The 20,436-nt window shown below is 38.3% G+C and overlaps 1 protein-coding gene and 1 long non-coding RNA gene across 2 annotated transcripts; one reads left to right on the top strand and one right to left on the bottom strand.

The window, feature by feature from the left end:
- Nucleotides 1-93: 93 nt before the first annotated feature.
- LOC110711359 lies at nt 94-673 on the bottom strand. The gene is made up of 2 exons (XR_002509348.1): nt 630-673; nt 94-538 (listed from the first exon to the last, which is right to left on the bottom strand). It is a non-coding gene; the product is annotated as an uncharacterized LOC110711359 (long non-coding RNA).
- Nucleotides 674-15,289: 14,616 nt separating this feature from the next.
- Nucleotides 15,290-18,943, top strand: LOC110711341. The gene is made up of 5 exons (XM_021889719.1): nt 15,290-17,514; nt 17,607-17,930; nt 17,994-18,093; nt 18,197-18,359; nt 18,480-18,943. Exons 1-5 carry the CDS (start codon nt 15,290-15,292, stop codon nt 18,941-18,943), a joined length of 3,276 nt encoding a protein of 1,091 aa, XP_021745411.1.
- The last annotated feature ends 1,493 nt before the right edge of the window (nt 18,944-20,436 follow it).

The raw sequence follows: 20,436 nt of genomic DNA, 5'->3' as shown, positions 1-20,436 counted from the left end.
CATGAAACAGTAATATGGTAATGTAATGATTTATAAGTGGCAGTGAACCACTATTGCAAGAAAACTAATGTACACAATTATGAAAGCAAAGAATTAAGTAAGTACCTAAGTAGTTGATATTGCATTTAAGTTGTTGATCAAATTTGTTGTTGCAGTGCCTAACAAAATTGGCTGGTAAAGCCTTAAAGCAAATTATTAATTTAACAAAACAGGATCCTTGTCCTATACCCAAAAGTAAAGCTGCAAATATTGCAACTGATTGTTCAGAAAATACAACCAACAACTAAAGTTCAGAAAAACAATTCAAACATCATTGTGTCAGCCCTCCTTGTCTGGAAGTCAGCAGCTTAGCCCTCCTTGTCTGCACTCCAGTAGCATTTGGTTCAGGTTGGCTGGAAGAGGGGGTGGTGTGATGCTTGGCTTGTGGCTGCCCTTGTTGACTGTGTGAACCTTTCCTCTTACTCAATGGTTCACAGCCAGGTTGCTCTTGGGGAAAAGTCCTATTCCCAATGCTGTTTGGACCAGCCCCTATTGCACTCTGTTTATTAAACACAAATACCAATAAACAAGTATCAACATCCAATTTCATCACAAATTTTAAAAGATAAGTTACAAATCCAACAGCATACCTTCTTAGCAGCTTTGATCTCCCTCTTCTTCCTTTGCTCAACTACCCAAGATGAATTTAAAGAAGGCCTTCCTGCAGTTCTCTACTCAGTTGGTTCAGGTTCATGTGGGCCCTTGCAAGTCTTGGGATAGTGGCCAAATCCACCACAAATCCTACAATGACTTTTCCTCCTCTTTCTTCCCTGCTCCCCTCCTGTTGCAGATGTTCCCTCCCCAGGTTCCAGCTTCCTCTTCTTCTGTTTAGGTCTTCCAGGCTGCTGTTTGAATGCTGGTGGATGAGGCTCTCTCATGTTCACTCTCTCCCAATGCTTTGGGCCTGGCATAGGTTGAATTGCAGGCTCATATGCTGCTCTGTAAGTGTCCATAGTGTAATAGGGGTGGACAAACTGCTCAGCATCAACCCTCTGATCCATTATGCATGCAAATGCATGAATACATGGGATGCCTGTTAATTTCCAGTGATTGCAGGAACAAGACCAATTTGGCAAGTCAACTAGAACCTGGTCATCATTTAGCTGCACTTCATAAGTGTCATCCCTGGCAGCTTCAATTATGCAATTCCTAGCCACATAGCTCATCCTCTGAAATAGCTTATGCACATATGGAGTGATGTTGGTTGTGATTTCCTTGGAGTCCTCCCACTTCTCATTATTTCTCCTCATCATGTACCTCCTCATCCATTCCATTTGGGTGAGGATAGGTTTGTCTCTTGCATCTCTGATAACAGAGTTGAAAGTCTCAAACATGTTGTTTAGTAACATGTTGGACCTGCAACTGTCACTGAATGCATGTCTGCACCAGTGATGAGTGGGGATGTTCTCCAAATAATTGTAAGCATCCTCATCAAGCTCCCTAATCTGTTGCATGGCTATCTGAAACTCAACCTACAACCACAACAGGAACATTATCATGAAAGAATAACATACACAACTGTTGTTGCTCTTGTTTTGCTTTTATACACAACAGGAACATTATTACATGAAGTAGGTACATGAACAGGAACAATATCATGCATTTACTTATTCAAAATAATTTAAGGTCACCTAGAAACTTACAAATGTTGTTGCTCTTGCAGCACTCCAAAAGAGCTCTTTGAAAACTGATCCAGTGAACTTCAACTTGAAATTTGCCCAAATGTGCCTAACACAGAACCTAGTCTCTGCATTAGGCACAACTTCAGACAGAGCTTCAACCAGTCCCTGTTTAACATCATCAACAATTACTTGTCACACTTCAAACAATAAAGAACAGGACAGAAAATAAGACTACAATAATCAAAACAATATTACCTTCTGCCTGTCTGACATGAAGGTGAAGCCTGCCCCATCTGCACTTCCAATGCATTGCATCAAGGATTCCAGAAACCAGACCCAAGTCTCCCTGTTTTCAACCTCACAAGTTGCCCAAGCAATGGGGTAAATGCTGTTGTTCCCATCCTTGGAGACTGCAACTAAAATCTGGCCTGGATAACCTCCTTTCAAGTGGCAGCCATCCACCCCTATAATTGGCCTACAACCCTTCAAGAACCCATCCTTCAAAGGCCTTAAACAAATAAACATCCTCATAAACAAGGGAGGCTCAGGCTTTTCAATGCCATCAATCACAACATTACAACCAGACCCAGGGTTGTATTTCATTACAGCCTTCCCATAATCCCATACCCTAGCATATTGCTCTCTTGTTGAACCAAAAATGATCAACTTAACTCTACATCTTGCCATCCAAGCCCTGTAGTAGGTCACTTCTACCCCCAAGTCATGAAGCACCCTATCCTTGATTTGCTTAACCTTCCATGATGGGTTAGTTCTGGAATCCTCAAGATACCTCTCAGCAATGAACTCTGCTGTGACCTTCTTGTTCTCCCTGCTTCTCACACATTTATGCTCCAACTTCATGGTTTTTATTTGCCAAGTCTGTTGTCTTTTTAACTTAGTAGCATGGATCTTGAAACTACACTTCACTCCACCCCTGCATATACACAAAGGCATCCTACTTGTCTTTGTGTCAAACTTGCACCCACACCTATTCCTACACTGAATAGTAATCCTAGTACTATCATTGTGTAAAAAATAGTACTCATACCTATTCTGTATGGCATGCACTCTTAAAGCTTTCCTCAACACTGTAGCATTGCTAAACCTAAGCCTATGAACAAGTACAACAGGCTTTGAGAAGTCAGATTTGTCATTAAACCATGGACTTTTGTCCTCTTCATTAGATGAACCATCCAAGCTCCTTAGGTCATCTGATTCTCCCTCAATTTCTTCTTGTAGTTGTACCTCATTCACATCCAAGTTATCTGTCAACCTTGCCTTTGGATCCTTGGAAACCCCCTCATCATGTACATCAAACTGCTTCCCAAGACTTCTTGTTACCTTAGCTAAAATTTCTTCAGAATTCTGCACAAACCACCTCTCATCCCCACTGTCATACTCCTCCTCTCCAGGCTCCCAAGTTATGTCAATCTCACTCCCATCACTTGAAGAAAAATCATCTTCCCTCCCAGTCTCACTGCCCTCACTACTATCCTCAAAAATCAATCCTTTGCCTACAGATTTTTTTTTCCCTTTCCCTTATCCAACACCTTCACACTGCCAGAACCCCTTTCAAGCTTAGCTTTACCCTTTTGTTTCCCCTTACTCAACAACTTCCCTTTACCAGGAACCCCCTTAATCTCAGCAGAAACCCCTTCAACCCTTTCTATCCCTTGTCTAGATCTAGGTTTAGGAGATTCTTCACCCTCCCTCACCTTAGGCTCATTTTTGTTAATTCTTGGGCTCTTCCTAACTACAGCAGGCTTACCTGAACTTTTCTTCCCCTTTCTCTCAGCCTTTACTGGAGTGGACTGGGCCTGGATCTCATGTATGGGCCTTAATGTTTCATTAGCAGTCACAAATACTTCAACATACCCTTCCCCATTCACTGTCTCCAGCAGCCCCTTCACTTCCTCTTCATTTACTAACTCCCTTCTCCCTGTGTTAAAGGTCCTACCTCTTTCTTTATACCAAAGTCTGTAGTTAGGTGGGACATGGACATTAAAGTTCACAAACCCATGCACAACAGCTACCCTCAAATAATGCAAATCTATCTTATCCACTACCACATCCCTCCTCCAATAACATAACCCACCACACCAACAAAGCAAATGCTTTGATTTTGACACTTGTTTAGTAACAAAAGCACCCCCTACTCTAAATACTATATCAATTAATCCATCTTCGTTGTCGGCCATTTTTCTACCTAATAAACAAATGCAAAGCAAATCAATAAAACCCAACATAGCTAACCCCATTACACAGTCAACCGCAATACTTTAATCAACAAAATCAAACATATTTAAACCAACACAATGACAAACCAGTCAACAGTCAATAAAATCAATGATTTAAACTAAATAATTCACACATTACACTAAATCATACTTAATTTAATCAAATTCAACTTTAATTACAAATTAACCCATTTTACTGTTCTTAGGGTTCCTAATTTTTTTTCCCAAATTACCCTACTACACCCACACAAATGGCATAATGCAGCACACAATACTTGTTGAAAACTACCTTAAAGGGTTCGAAAGGTACCTGTATTGGAATCTTACTCCTATTGCTGTCAGAATCCACGAAAAAGTCCAAGCTTTTTGGATGTTGGAAATGGCTGACGGAATCTCGCTGACTTGTTTCGCTCCAATATTGACACCTCCTCTTCCAACTCAATTTCTCAATCACAATAATCAGTATAGGGTTTGAATGTTCGCAGTAATTTTGGTTGTTCAAGATTTGCAGACGAAATTCAATGAAGCAAAATTAGTTGGGTGGTAATAAATGACAGAGAAGATAAATTCGAATTGAAGGGGATGGAATTTGGAGGGTAAACGACTATGTGGGCCCCACCAAAAAATTCCGTCACAGTTTCTGTTATCTGGTGGTGAAAGCAAAATTTTTATTTTTTAACAGGTGTTATAATTAAACTTCGAAATCTTAAGGTGTTAAAAACAAAATTAGGTCTTTTAACAGGTGTTATTTTCTAATTTAGCCTTTTTTTTAATATATAATAAATATTTTTTTATTTAAAAATTATTAATATTAAAATACGATTTATTGGTTTGTGGTTTGGTTTGGTTTATAATTTTCGCAAAACCAAACCAAACCATAAACCATATTTACAAAAAAATCGGAACCAAACCATAATTTTATAAATCGTAAACCAAACCAAACCGCTAAAATATGGTTTGGACTGGTTTGGTTACGGTCCAGACCAAATTGTGTACAGCCCTAGCCAATAGCAAGCGTTGGCACTAATTGAATTTTATTTGCGTTAGAACTCTGTTTTGATATTTTATCCTTTGGCTGATTTTCTTTATAAATAACGTCGTAAAACCTCCGCTTTCATTCACCAGCAATCATCAATTCTCTAATTCTCTCTTTCCCACCAATTCTCAACAAGTTTTTCTTGACTATTATTTCTCTCTCTGTCTTTTCTAAACTAGCTTTTTCACAAATACAAAATTCCGCATTCTCAAGACTTAGATACACCTAGCCGTATTCGAAGTTGACTTCGCCCTAGACGTAAAAGGTTTAATTTCTGAGGGTTTGGTCCCAAATCTCTCTTTCAATTATTTCATTTAATTTATTTGTTTTCATATTTTCCTTGAAGTTACTAACGTGTGTATTTTGTTATTAGAAAGAGGTACGAGGCATCAAAGTAAGTATTTTGATGGTTTTTATTGATATTATGATGTAGAAATCATGTTTAGATTGTTAAAATAAATTCCTAGTATCATGTCTAGGGTAATTTTAATATCAAGTATGATTGTTATGATGTCTTTTATTTTCTTCCTAATATTTATGATTGTTAGTATCATGTTATGGTTAAATATATGATTTTTATTGCTTAGTGACATGCTAGGGTTTGTTATTAATCTTGTTAGTATCATGCCTAGGATCTTGCTAATATAATGCTTTAACTCGACTTCCGACCTCGGTATCGACGCTCTAAGCTCGAATTTCCGATGTCTAAATATTTAATACTCGGGCAACGAATTAATTTCTTCCGAATTAATTCGTCGAGTCGGTTCGTTTACTGCTAAGGGCGTGTGACCTGAAGGGTTAAGTCAAGATTAAGCTGTAATATTAATTATGCATTAATATTACTTGTCGGAAGCGGCCTCCACCTAGGAAATCTGATCATTTAACCTTACTGAATATATTAGCTTTCTAATAATTGTGAGCCCACTAACGAAATAGTACACTTGTTCGAAGGACACCATTCCTTTCACTTAAACTATCAACATAATTTGAATACTTTCAAGGCCGTCTATGGCATCGGAATTGAAATCGAAGATGACCTCGCAAAGCAAAAAGCTACTAAGAATAGTAACCACATTGGCTGGAAAGGAAAGAAGAACGACAATCCTTCTTCCTCCGAAAACGCCCACTCTAGTAACAATGTTAGTACCTTTGATCACAATGAAGTCTTAGCCATGGATAATCAAGGATCTAAAAATAAACCCAAAAGAGAGCTCGCACCCATTAGAATGACATATGACGTTGCTTTCGATTGTTTCTATGGTAGAGGATTAATCAAATCTATCGGCCATACTAAAGATCCAACGCCAGAAAATCGATCTTCGAGATGGAATCCCAACTCTTATTGCAAGTACCATCAAGGAAACGCTCATACCATAGATGAATGCTACAAGTTTGAAATTCTCATTCAAGATCTCATAGAAGCAAACAAGATCCCATTGCCTCTAGCTAGCAAGAAGACTAGGTGATGATAAAGAAAATGACACAAAACAAGAGCGAGCTTCAACGACAAGATTTCATGACCTCTTTTTCTATTTTTTTTTCATTCTTCCCTTCCCCAATAAGTCTAGCATAGACACCTTTTATTTTCCCTTAGATTTTTTTTGTAGGTTTTTCTTTTTCCCTTTTAATAAAATAAGCATTTATTTCCTTGCATCAGATTATTACATTGCATTGCGTAAAAAAAAATCCATGTCAAACTAAGCACAAGGTGTACCAATGATTTGAGGCACCCCTTGTAGCCACATCATATTACCTTTCACCCTTCAAATATGCAATCCTTTTTTGATAAACCACTTTGAGCCTCGTCTAACGATAGACCTTCCGTTTTTCAACCCATATCTATCTAACCTTGGGATGGAATGGTGTGAAACTTATGTAATTTTCAATTTCATAAAAAGCTTGAGTGACTTCAAAAGATTAAAATAGCAAAAAAAAAAAACAAAAAAGTAAATAAAAGTTTACAAAAGGGAAAGTGTTCCAATGTCTTTGACATGAACATGAATTTGATATGAACACATCTCAGATTGCTTCACTTGTTGAGTGCTTGGTACCGTGCCTGAGAAACATGAATGCCAAGTGAGTGATAGACCACATGATCGGGATTGCCCACACTTATAAAAATAAAATAAATGCTAAAACAAAAGATAGAACAAAATATAAACAAACTTAGGGGTCTCAAGCAGGCTCTGGATGAGGCAAAGGAAAGAGGCCACCACGGCTGAATCCAAACTTAATAAGTCGGAGGAAGACCTCCAGACCTTGCAGGGTGTCTCCCACGAGAATACTAACCTCAAGAAGAGGTTGAAAGGCGGAAAAAGGACGCGGAGCAGGTCCAGAAGAATCTCAGGGCGATCATTAAGGCAGAGTAGGAGCGCGTGATTGCTGAAAATGAATAGGACGCTGACACCCGGATAAAGATCGCCTAGGCTGCCCTTTACACCAATCAAGACTACCACATGTGGGCCATAACTTTCCAATATGCTGAAACTGTAGTTTATTTAAGGGAGAATATGAGCCGGAGCCCAAGTCCTTGCCATCTAGGCGAACATAGAATTGGAAGAGCCTGCCGATGAGCTCCCTTTGGAAGGGGAAGCCATTGATGTCCAATTTGATGAGGAAAACACCTAGGAGAGCCAAGCAGCTACAAATCAGGGGGTCCAGCATCTGGAGAACTAGGCGGCCCAACCTCAGCTTTGATGTTTTCAGCGGCAGTATGCAAAGTTTTTAGAATTTTTAGATCTTTCCGGCCAGCGTGCCGAGTATTTGTAGTTTTACCGACTGTGGAGTCGGATAACAATTTAATTTCTTTTCCTTCCGGATGTTTATCCGGTTAATAATATTTATCCAGCTCTTTGTCAGTTTTGAATGAAAAAATGCCAACTTAGTCGGCTTGATGAAATTTTATTTTGTTTCGATTTATGCATATTCATTTGGAAATTTGAAAATTTTGCCTATCTTTTTAAAGCATGCGGCAATTCAGACAGTATACCGACTATTCTTGCCCCTGGCGGCTATGTGATTGGTTACAGTGCTTGTATGATTGATTGAATTTGGAATGTTTGATACTTTAAAGAGTATGGAATGTTCCTATGTCAATCAATCACAGTAGTGATTGCCGCAAACCAAGTGCACATCCGTCAATCAGCAGCCGTTTCACCCAATCCGGGTATTCGCTTAGGACTCTTTTCTAGCCAGACGAGTGATTACCTCCTGGCCATCAATGGAACACGAGACATATTATCTGCCTGCCTAATGGGCCTCAGACGACCTTTTAGGCCATCTAGGACACCTTCAATCCATTGTACCTCAATTGCCTGTCCCACTGGGGCAGCTGGTACAACTTTGCTGCTAGCCTCTTGCATCAAGATGGCTTTAGATTCAAGTTCACTAGTTGCACACTCATATTCAGCAACATCTTGTGAATTCCTAGCTGAACTAATGGCTCTTTTTACCTCCTCCCTCTTCCGGGCATATGGCCGCTTGAGTCCCTCAACTCTAAGCATGTTCTGTAAACACAAACGGTGTCAATCATGCGGGATATCTTATGCTTAATTATAGAAAAAGGTAATTAAGTGTACCTCAAATAGGAGAGCCAAGATCCAATCAACATTGAACATAGGGGGGAAGCGTGCTTGATTGATGATTATTGTTAGTTGATGATCGTTGATTGATTGATTGTTGAAATTAATTTGGTTGACATAGTTATGCATGTGATTAATTAGACTAGGAGTGATCAACCTATAAGATTAATCTAGATTGCATTGTAAATTACAATGACACGAACAATTGATTTGGGAATTGCTCTAATTAATTGAATTTGATTGTGATTCTCCTTGTTAATCATTCATAGTGAACTAGTATGGTTTATAGGAGATAACCCTTGAATTACTTTGATTGCAATTTATGTTTGTCCTTTGCAACGTTTGAGTCAATCAGGTAATCTATCAACTAGCATGATTGTTTAACTTGCATGTGGAACCTATATCCCTAGTGTTTAGCAATTTGATTGAATTCTTGATTCTTGTTATCCTAGTTACCATACTAAACCTATGACAATTCCTCGAAATAGCTTAACGTTAGACTATAACATTATTTTGATTCATTCCTTTGGGTTTTACCCTTAGCTTGCCCTATCCCCGTATAAGGTTTGTTAAGTGTTTACAAATTTAGTTTGACTTAGGGAGAATAAAACAACGACCTAGTTCCACCCCTTGTCAAAATAGTGCCGTTGCCGGGGAATGACATTGGTGCTTTGTTATAGTTGTTGAGTCTAGTTCATTCTTAAAAAAACAAAAAGATTTTCCTATTTAAGGCTACACTTGTAGCCGTGCTACTAATCATTTCCTTTAAGTTGTATGCATAGAGCACGTGGTCATTAGCTTGTACCATTTTATCTGGAGATTGAGATGACTATTACAAAACTAAGGGTTGCTAGGCAATCTTTTAGCTCTAGCATTTCAAGCGAAGAAGAACCGCAACAAGAGGACCAAGCAAGAATGGGAGAGAATATGAGAGTGGCATTGAAATAATTGGGGATCCCTAGAGCATATAGGTTTTAGAGTGTAATTGCTCCACCTATAACACCGGCAAATGATTTTAAAATTAGGCCGGCTATGATCACTTTGATAGAAAGGCGAAAATTTAGTGGAGCCAAGCATGAGAGCCCGCTAAATAATCTTAAGGAGTTTAAAAAGTATTACAATACTATCAAGGTTAACGGAGTTTCCCAACAATTCATCCGCCTCAAGGTCTTTCCCTTTTCTCTCATTGGGCATGCTTTGGAATGGCTAGACAAGGACGTTAAGCCATATTCTCTAACGACATGGGACGAGGTTACAAAGGAATTTCTAACTCGTTTCTATCTACAAAAGAAAAAGGCGGAGGCAAGAGCTTTGATTCATGGTTTCAAACAAAAGCCAAGTGAGATCCTCTATGAAGCATGGGAGAGGTATAAGGAGTATCAAAGGGAGTGTCCTCACCACGGGATTCCAACATATCAAATTATTCAAATTTTCTATTAAGGCCTAAGTCCCTAAGGCAAGTCATGCCTAGATGGAGGAGCCGGAGGTCCCATTATGAATAAGACAGAAGAAGTAGCGGTGGACATCATTGAGGATGTTGTGAAGTATTATAGAGATTGGCAAGATGGCGAGAGAGAATCAACTAGCAAGAGTAGTTCTTCGAATTGAAGTTTCCTCGTGATAAATGTGTGAACTTTGATTGGATTCTTGAATAATAATTGTTGGATATTTTCTCTCTCATGGGTTTTCTTTAGATTAGTTTCATATCTTTGATAATTCAATGTTTGGGATTCATTTTTCAAATTGACTCATGATTTGGTTTCTTATGTTCAAGTTTGCTTTCAATCCATGTTTTTTTTTCTTAATATTCATGATGTTATCAATGGCATTGTTCATTTTTTACCATTTCTTGTTTCTATTGTGAAATATTTCCATTTTGTGCTTCTTGATTGAACAACTACTTATTCTTAGTCTTGATACTTTGTAGATGGCCACACTTCGTTATAAGAAGCGAGCTAGAGCTAGTTCAAGCAAGCCAAGGAATATTGTTCTGCCTCCACCGGAGGTATAGGAAACTTATGGCCTTGAGTTTTCAAAGGAATCTTATTGGGAGTGCTTCAAACGTCTTTCAAAGAGAAATCTTAGGCCAACGCGTTTCTATGATCAAACGACAACAAAATTTCTAGGGACTGATGAGGATTTTCGTCTCCTTGCGGAAGGCCTTGATCTTTTAGACTTATTGGATTTTAATGCCCCTACCTATGCTAGGGTGACTTATGAATTCCTTTCTTCTCTCGAGGTTGTCCATGAACCAGGTGCAAATTACTCAAAGATTTTGACTTTCCAAATCTTCAACAATGATCACTCTTTGACGGATGCTCAAGTATGTTCATATTTCAAGTTTCCCTAGGCCGAGGATCCGGATCATTGTATCTATCCGCTTCATAGTAGAATGGCAAGTGAGCATGGATATGATGAGCAACGTTGGTGGAGGAGTATCTCGGAAGTAGGAAAGTATGACCCTCAGACTTCAAAGTCCGCTTCTAAGATTCATCCGGCTATGTGATATTTCAACCGAATCCTCACATACGCTCTTTTCTCCAAGGACTCTTTGGGAGCTATATCCCATGAGGAGCTTTGGTGGTTGTGGATAGCCGACCAAAATGACTTTGAGATTGAGTCGGTAGATTTCATGTAGATTTTGATCTCTCGATTCTTGGATATTCGTGATGGAGTTTGCCTTTCGGGATGCATCCAATTGGGTGGGTGATTTCTATCCTAGCCCTTTGCATCAATGAGAATTACAAGGCTATGCTAGACGAGCTTCCACAGATTATTAATCCTAGAGAAAAGTCCCCCTCGCATTTCTTACACATCTCCGCACTGGTGAATTGATCGACGTTGGAAGTAGGTCGTTGGTCTACTAACCCTGACCAAATTAGAAATTTATAATACCTAAACTTACGCTAAACTAGTGAGTGGCCAGTAAAGGGTCGAACCCAAAAGGACTAAGTGTATTAATTTGTGCCAACTAGACTACTAGGAAAGGTCGTGAGATAGAGAGAGGTTAAATTAAACACGACTAAGAACAAATAACTTAAACTAGGGAAAGTGGAATCCAATAACATCAATGTATTAAAGAACATCATACAAATAGATGAAAATGACCTCGATTAGGAACATCAACACATTTAACTCACTCTCGCACAATTAAGCATGTTAATTATCCTACTAAACTAATTCACTCTCGTGCAACTACCCTAGCAAAGGTATGGAAGAATTTAGGGCTCTCAACCAACTCACTCTCGCACAATTGATTGAAAGCACAATTAAGAGCATAAAATCGATTAGCTAGAAAGATTCTAATCCATAAAAGCATCACCCATACACAATAATCAAGAAACAATTTCATACTAATCACAATCAAACATTCAATTCATTAATATAACCATCATCCCATTCCCTAGAACAAGACCTAAGATAACATAATGAAGAAAGACATGGAAAACAAGGTAAAATAAGAATAAAAACAAGATTAAACAAACAAACTAATTAATCTACTCAAATCAACAAACAAAAAGCAAAAACTAAGAATTAAGCAAAGAAATAAAGATGAGAGAAATTTAGAAAATGCTCATTGAATAGATGAGAAGAAGTTCCACAAAGTTGCTTCTTCAACCTCTCAAAAACTCGATGGAAATCCAACTTTCTCTCTCTTCACTACTCTTAAACTAGAGAGAGAAAATAAAATAGACTAAACTAATCTAATACTAGGTAAAATAATGTTGATTAAAAGTTGTTAGAAAATAAACCCAAAGAGGGTATTTATAATACAAGTTAAAATAATATAAAAGAAATTAAAAAGAAATAAAACAATTAAAATAACTAAACTAAAAACTAAAAAAGCAAAAAAGATAAAATAAAATAAAAAGGAAAAATAAAATAAAAAGGGGAAAACAAGGAAAAGCTATGAAAAAAATAAAACAATCAGACTAATTGTTTTTTGCCCCTCTTCATTTCGTGGCTACTCCAATTCAAACACCATCACCACGCATCATCACCACCATCAACCATCAACAACAATCATCAACGGTAATCATCAAGCATCACCCTTCACCTTCAATATCAACCGTTCGATCTCATTAATTATCATGTGCGAAGCTCGTGAAGTGGTTCGGTTGAACCATGGGTTGGTGCGGCCGAACTACGGGGTTGGTTTGGTCGAACCATGGGTGTGTTCGACCACACCACTTCAATTTACAAAACTTTGAAAGTTTATGACTCGTACTTCGACCGAACTCTCAACGGTTTGCTCGAACCCAATTGAAATTGCATTTTGCTCATGTGAATTGGTGATTGGAGCTGCGGGAATTTGCGATTTGTTGCTTAATTGATGCTGGTTGTTGACGGTGGTTCGGGGGTTGATGTTGGTTTAGGTGCGTGGCTGCTCTGGTTTTGTGGCTGGTGTTGCTGTGCGCAAAGGGTGGATGGAGGAGATTAATTGGTGGCTGAAATTGAGTGGCTGCGGTGAATTGGAGTTGAGGTGCTGGTGCGGTTGTGGTGGGCTGATAGGTGGTGTTGGTTGCGGATTGGTGGTGGGTTGCTGAGGCTGGTTTGGTTGGATGATTGGTGTTGCGGGTCAGTGAGAAGAGGAGAGGGAAATCAGGGGAGTGTGGTGGTTATTACTGCGCACTACTAGAAATAGGCTAAATTGCGACGGAATGCTTACGACGGATATGTTTTTCCGTCATAAAGGTGGATATTTGCGACGGAAAATATTTCGTCGCAATTTAACGACGGAAAATTTCGATTACGACGCTTTTTCCCTCGTAAAATTTACGACGGAATTTATTTCCGTCGTAATTTAAAACTTGCGATGGAATATTCCGTCGTAAAGTGTTTTGCGACGAAATATTCCGTCGTAAGTTTTAAATTACGACGGAAAAAAAAATTCCGTCGTAAATTCTACTGTCATTTTTTTCAAAATTGAAATTGCGACCTTGCCCTAAAAAACAAGGGGGAAATAATTGAAAATTAGAGAGAGAAGTGAAGCAGCGCGAGGAGAGAGAGAAAGAGAAGGAGAGAGAGAAGGAGAGAGGAGAATGTCGCGGCGGCGGTGGTAATTTGTTTACGCCGGCGATACTTGCACATCAGCCGCCGAGAAAGAGAACGGGAAATATAGAGGAGAAAAAGAATGGGAAAGAAAGAGAGAGGAGAAAGAGAACGGGAAAGAGAAAGATAAGGAGGAAGGGAGGAAGGTTTCCGGCGAGCTTTTGAGCCCTGGTGGTTTCCGGCGAGCCGCCGCGTCTAGGTAAGTATGTGCAATTGTCAATTAATTTTGTTTCCGCACCTCTGTCCCCAAGCCGTGACTGAACCCACCGGCCCTTGGTTGTTTCCGGCGATGCCCCACCTCCGTCTGAGAGTAAGTTGCCTTTGCTTTCCCCCTTTTTTTTCAATTTAATTTTGTTTACTTATAAACCCTTAATTATTATTTTTTATTTTAATTTTGTTGTTGGATTTGTACAATTTTGTTGGTTTAATTGTTAAAAAGAAGTGTAGATCTAAAGGTTAGTTACATTACAAACCCTAATATAATGTATATGTGTATCTTACTTTGGTTGTTAGATATTCAATAACTTTTAGTTTGGTTAATTTAGTGACATTGGTGATCTCTTATAAGTAATTAATGGCTCCCTTCTCTTTAAAAAAACAATATAATGTTAGTTTGGTTTAGTTTAGTTTAACATAATGTAGTTTAGTTAAGTTTATGTTAATATAATGTGTTTTAGTTTAATTTATTTTAATATAAAGTACCTTATTGTAGTTTAGTTTTTTTCTTAGAAATATGTTAGATTAATTTAATATATAAAACGGTAGTTTGGTTTGGTTTAGTTTAATATAATATATTAGTTTACTTTGGTTTGGTTTGATTTGGTTTATATTAATAGTATGGTGTTATGATATGTTTCTCTTGTTTAGTTTAATCTTGATATATTTGTTTAATATTATGTATGTTAGTTAAGTATATATATATTTAAATAAATCTTAGAATTAATTAATTGCTCCCTTGAACTTTAAAATAAACAATGTTAGTTTGGTTTAGTTTAGTTTAACATAATGTAGTTTAGTTAATATTATGTTAATATAATGTGTTGTAGTTTAATTTATTTTAATATAAAGTATCTTAATTTAGTTTTTTTTTTTAAGAAATATGTTAGTTTAATTTAATATATAAAACGGTAGTTTGGTTTGGTTTAGTTTAATATAATATATTAGTTTACTTTGGTTTGGTTTGATTTGTTTCTCTTGTTTAGTTTAAGCTTGATATATTTGTTTAATAATATGTATGTTAGTTAAGTATATATATTTTTTTTAAAAATCATTTGCATAATCATATGCCTAGATACCCGTTCAAGGCATACACATTAGGTGTATGTCTTGAATAGTCCCCGGTTGGGACTGTCCTTGTAGGTTTATTCTCACTTAGGTGGTGAATGTATTCCTTTGTTTTAATTCTAAGGAAGATCCTTGCTTGTCATTTCTCTACAATGTTCTCTAGGTACATATATAGGTGTTTCTAATCGCCTATATTGTGTACTCGGGGAACTGTAGGGAGATGCTGCCGGATTTTCCATAGAATTGAAATTATGGCATACATTCACTAGTGAGATTGAACGTACAAGGATGGGTTAGGTTGGAGTGTTAAGGACCCTTGGAAATCATTTCTCTTCTCATTTGCATTTCCATAACAGTTTGATCTACAATAAATATATATTGTGCTTTATGACTAATGTGATTAATGGCATATGTGTTAGTTGTGTAGAACTTGTAATCATGAAACAAAAAGAACGTAGTTGGATGTACGAAAGGAAGGTTGGGAATTCTATTAATCCTGAGTTCTTGAAGGGGGTAGATGAATTCCTTAAATATGTGGAAGATCATCCTGAGAGTAGCAACCCGAATGAAGTTAGGTGTCCATGTTTTAAATGCAAAAACAAACGTCTCTGGTATCCAGATACGGTCAAACTTCATATGTATCGCAGCGGTTTTTTACCTAATTATTACGAGTGGATGTGTCATGGGGAAGGGTTTCCAGGAACTCGTAGAAGGGAGTCAAATGAATATCGTGAAATGGTTTTGGATGCCTTTGGTCAGTCTCAAGATCAAGGCCATTCCAAAGAGCCACCTGTTTCATTAGAGGAGGAGCCTAATGCACAAGCCAAGCCATTTTTTGATTTGTTAAGGGCTTCTGAACAACCGTTGTACGAAGGGAGTTCATTGTCTGTGTTAGAGATGACTTCTAGAATCACTAGCCTAAAGTGTGAGTATAATTTGCCGCACAGATGTGTTGATGGATTTGCTTCTTTGGTTAATGAAGCAATTCCTAACAACAACCACATGGCCGAGACATTCTATGAGGTCAAGAAAATTGTTAAGGGGTTAGAGCTGCCCCATGAAAAGATTCATGCATGCCCGAAAGGATGTATGTTGTTTTGGAAAGATGATGCTCAATTATCTACATGTATGGTGTGTGGCAGCGACCGATACAAGAAGACTTCTAAAGGTAGCTTAGTGCCTTTGAATGTTCTATTTTATTTCCCTATCACACCTAGGTTGCAAAGGCTTTTTGCAACTAAAAACATTTCTGAGGAAATGACATGGCATGCTAAAAATCCTCGAGTTCAAGGCACAATGGCACACCCTAGCGATAGTGAAGCATGGAAACACCTAGATAGTTGCTTTCCTGAGTTTGCCTCTGAACCTCGTAATGTTCGACTTGGCTTATGTACGGATGGATTTGCTCCACATGGTCAGTTAGGGGGACAATATTCATGTTGGCCTGTCATTTTGACCCCTTATAACTTGCCTCCGTTAATGTGTATGAAAAGACAGTTCATGTTTCTTTCGTTACTCGTTCCTGGTCCTAAAAACCCTAAGGGCAACTTGGATGTTTACATCCAGTCGCTCATACACGAGTTGAAACAGTTGTGGGAAGTTGGGGCAAATACTTACGATATTTCGAGAAAACAAAATTTCAATCTTCGAGCAGCCATCCTATGGACCGTTAGTGACTTCCCGGCTTATGGTATGTTATCTGGTTGGACCACAGCTGGTAAGAAGGCTTGTCCATATTGCATGGAGAAAAGCAAAGCATTTTGGCTCGAAAATTATGGTAAGGTTTCTTGGTTTGACTGCCATCGTCAATTCCTTCCGACAAATCATCCTTTTCGAAATAGTAAAAATGCATTTTGTAAAAACAAAGTCGAAAAAGGTTCACCACCTCACATCATGTCAGGAGAGGAACTTTGGGAATGTGTGAAAAACCTCCCGAAAGCAACAGATGGCCACGAGGCACTGAAACGTGTCAAGAATGCAAAAAAAGGGTGGTTTAAGCAAAGCACTCTATGGGACCTTCCATATTGGAAACATCTGCTTGTTCGTCACAACTTAGATGTCATGCACGTTGAAAAAAACTTTTTTGATCAGTTGATTCACACTATAATGGACATGAAAAAGCAATCTTGTGACACCCCATCATCTCGGAATGACATTGCTAAATACTGTAAACGGCCCCAGCTACATCTTCAAGAGGATGATAAAGGAAAAGAATTCATGCCAAAGGCTCCATTTGCTCTTGACAAGGCTCAGAGAAAGGTTTTGTGTGAGTGGGTCAAACAACTGCGGTTTCCTGATGGTTACGCTTCCAATTTGAGCCGATGCGTTGATTTGCAATCAGGTAAGTTACATGTAATGAAAAGTCATGATTGTCACGTGTTCATGGAGAGGTTGTTGCTCACTGCTTTGAGAGAATTGCTCCCTACCCATATCTGGAATGCAATTACAGAGATAAGCCAATTCTTTCGCGATTTATGTTGCTACACAATTACAGTTAGCGACATGGAGCGATTGGAAAAAAACATATCTGAGAACCTGTGCAAGCATGAGAAGGTTTTCCCCCCATCGTTCTTCAACTCCATGGAGCATTTACCAATTCATTTGCCATATGAGGGCAAGTTATGTGGACCTGTTCAATATCGGTGGATGTATCCTTTCGAAAGGTAAATCAAAGGTCCTTTCTCAACTCTTACTTTCATCTCTTTCATTGATTTCCGTTACTTATACTTCTACGGCTACATAAACATAATTATAGGTTCCTCGATCACCTGAAACGAAAAATTGGTAATAAACCTCGTGTTGAAGGTTCCATATGCAACGCTTATCTCACTGAAGAGATATCAAACTTCTGCTCCAATTACTTTCAGCCCTCAACTGACACAAAAACACGAGATCTAGGTCGAAATGTGAATGCTGATATGGAATCCCCGGCTGACAACGATGAAATCCCAGAGTTGTTCACGGTGGATAAGGGTCGTGTGTCAAATTTGGGTAAAACTCGGTATTTAGATGACAAGGAACTCGAACGTGCTCATTTGTTCGTTTTAAGAAATACCGGCATTCTTGGTGAATACGAAAGGTATATATGTTTACGATAAACTTTTGAAAATCCCTTAAATTTAATGTGTCATTAATCTATTAGGCAGTTTGAGGACTACATTCTTAGTACTCGAACTTATTTGCGTCGAGAAGATGTCATGGAGAAATGCGAAAGTGAATTCCCTGATTGGTTTCATCACAAGGTGACAATACCTTTCGAACATTGCATCTCGATTAATTTGTGATAATATAATATAATATATTTCATTTCAATTAGTGTGACACTTGTATTCGTAACAGTTATAGGTGAGAGAACAAAAACCAAGTTCCGATGTGTTGCGAGCATTGTCTATGAGGCCTTTCAAGCGTGTTCGAACTTGGAACCAGATATTTGTCGGTGGCTTTAATTTCCACACACAGTCCTATGGGAAACACAAATCTACGATGAATTACGGGGTGTGTGTCTCAAGTGAGGACGGTGGAGAGTACTTTGGCATTTTAAACGACATAATTGAACTTGTCTACACCGGTCCCTAAAAAGAGTACAAGACTATTTTGTTTAGTTGTAGTTGGATGGATTGTGGTAAAGGAATGAACATTCATGAACAATACAAGCTTGTCGAAGTAAATCATACTAAGAAGTATCCCAAGTATGATCCATTTGTCTTATCTTACCAAGTGTCTCAAGTGTATTATGCATCTTACCCTAGCCTTAAACGTGATCGGGTTCAATGGTGGGCTGTATTTAGAACTCAAACAAGGTCGGTGATTGATGCTCCGGTGGATTTAGAGTTTTTGCAGGGTCCTTCCCCACAAATACATGCAACGCTTTGTCCACCAAATGACATTACAGACTATGAACTTGATAGTGATGATGATGACGATGGCTTTATTATCTCAAGCGATGAAGAAGAAGAAGAAAGCATTGGCTCCAGTGATAGTGACGAAGAAGAGGACATCGATGTATTTTTAGATGACACTAGTGATAGTAATAATGATAGTGATAATGATAGTGGTAGTAGTGATAAGATTAATGAAGAGGAAAATATGTAGTTACTCCTTTTACTATTGTCTTCGAATTTTTAGTTTTTAATGACTACTCGGATTTGTAATATTGCATTAAATTTTTGGTCTCATTTTATTATTTTAATGTCTTATGGATCTAATTTATGAATTTACAATGTGCGATTATGGTACTAATAACTTTTTCAGGTGGTCAGCATGGGAGGAGGAAATAAAGGAGAAACGTCCAAGAGGAGAAAGTCTAAGGGGAAATCTCCGGTTGTACGTGTTGACGAGGATGAGTCAATGGAGGAAGCGGAGGCACATGATTTGGGGGCCTCTCAAGAAATCGTCAAAAATATACAAGGGCAACAGGAGCAACAACAGCTTCAGGAACAGGAGCTACAGGACCCGCATCCTAATGACTTGCTAGAGTTTGACCCTTCCACACTTTGGTGCGTATGTATTTGTATAATGAAATATCCTTAAATTCGTATTTACTTTGATAAAGTGAATTTGTATTACTTTAACCATGTTTTGTTCACTTTTTGTTGATTATCTACTTAAATGAATGTCTATCCTTTATTATAGGTTTGATGATAGGCCGGTGAAGAATGTGCTCTCCGACTCGCTAACCGGCTACTATGTTCAGCCTTGGAGGAATTATAGAGAGGTTGATGAAGATTCGAGAGAGCACTTTTGGAACTTGTTCAACGTATGATAACTTTAACCTAACATAATACATGTTTTAGCCATATAGGCCAAATTTGGTTGATTTTGGAGGAGTGAGGGTTGAAAATTGACATATGTGCTTATTTATCTTAATTTCTATCCTTAGGCACTTGAAAGCAATTGATATTGGAATGTTAGAAGAAAGAATGAGTCCATTTGCTTGAAAACTTAGAAAATAGGCATGGTTTTAGCCATATAGGCCAAATTTGGATGAATTTGGAGGAGTGAGGGTTGAAAATTGACTTATGTGCTTAATTTTCTTAATTTCTATCCTTAGGCACCTAAAATTAGGCGATATAACTCCATATTGTTGGTTGTTTTTTTAACAATATTTTATTTTATCTTCAATATTTTGTAGGACACCTACCAGAAGAAGCTCGAAGAAACAATGAGTCAGGGGATTCAGAAGAGTCCCAATGAGTTGTACTGGGAGTCGGTGGGTGGGCGCAATAAGAAGGGGCGTGTGAAGGGACTTGGCCAAAGTGCAGAGCTCTACTATGGAAAACAGGGTCGAGGTTCCCGTTCTTCACATCAATACACGCCGTCTGTCATTTCTCAAATGCAAGACCAGATGGAACACAGGGTGCAAACTCTCCAAACTCAAATGGAAGCCCGAATGGATGAAATGGAGAGGAGATACAAGGAGAGTTTCGATGAGATGATGAGTCGTCTCAACAACAACGACTCATGTTCCACCATTCATCCTCAGCATCGAGACCCTAGGAACGACCCGGGTGGTGGTGGAGCAGGCCAGGGTTTCCAGGCGATTGCGTAGCTTAGCTTTAGTCTAGCATAGAATCACTCTAACCTAG

The sequence above is a fragment of the Chenopodium quinoa genome, unplaced genomic scaffold (assembly GCF_001683475.1).
Source record: "Chenopodium quinoa cultivar QQ74 unplaced genomic scaffold, ASM168347v1, whole genome shotgun sequence".
In the NCBI taxonomy this organism is placed as follows: domain Eukaryota; kingdom Viridiplantae; phylum Streptophyta; class Magnoliopsida; order Caryophyllales; family Amaranthaceae; genus Chenopodium; species Chenopodium quinoa.
The sequence above is the reverse complement of the archived record's forward strand: the minus strand, read 5'-3'. Positions and strand labels throughout refer to the sequence as shown.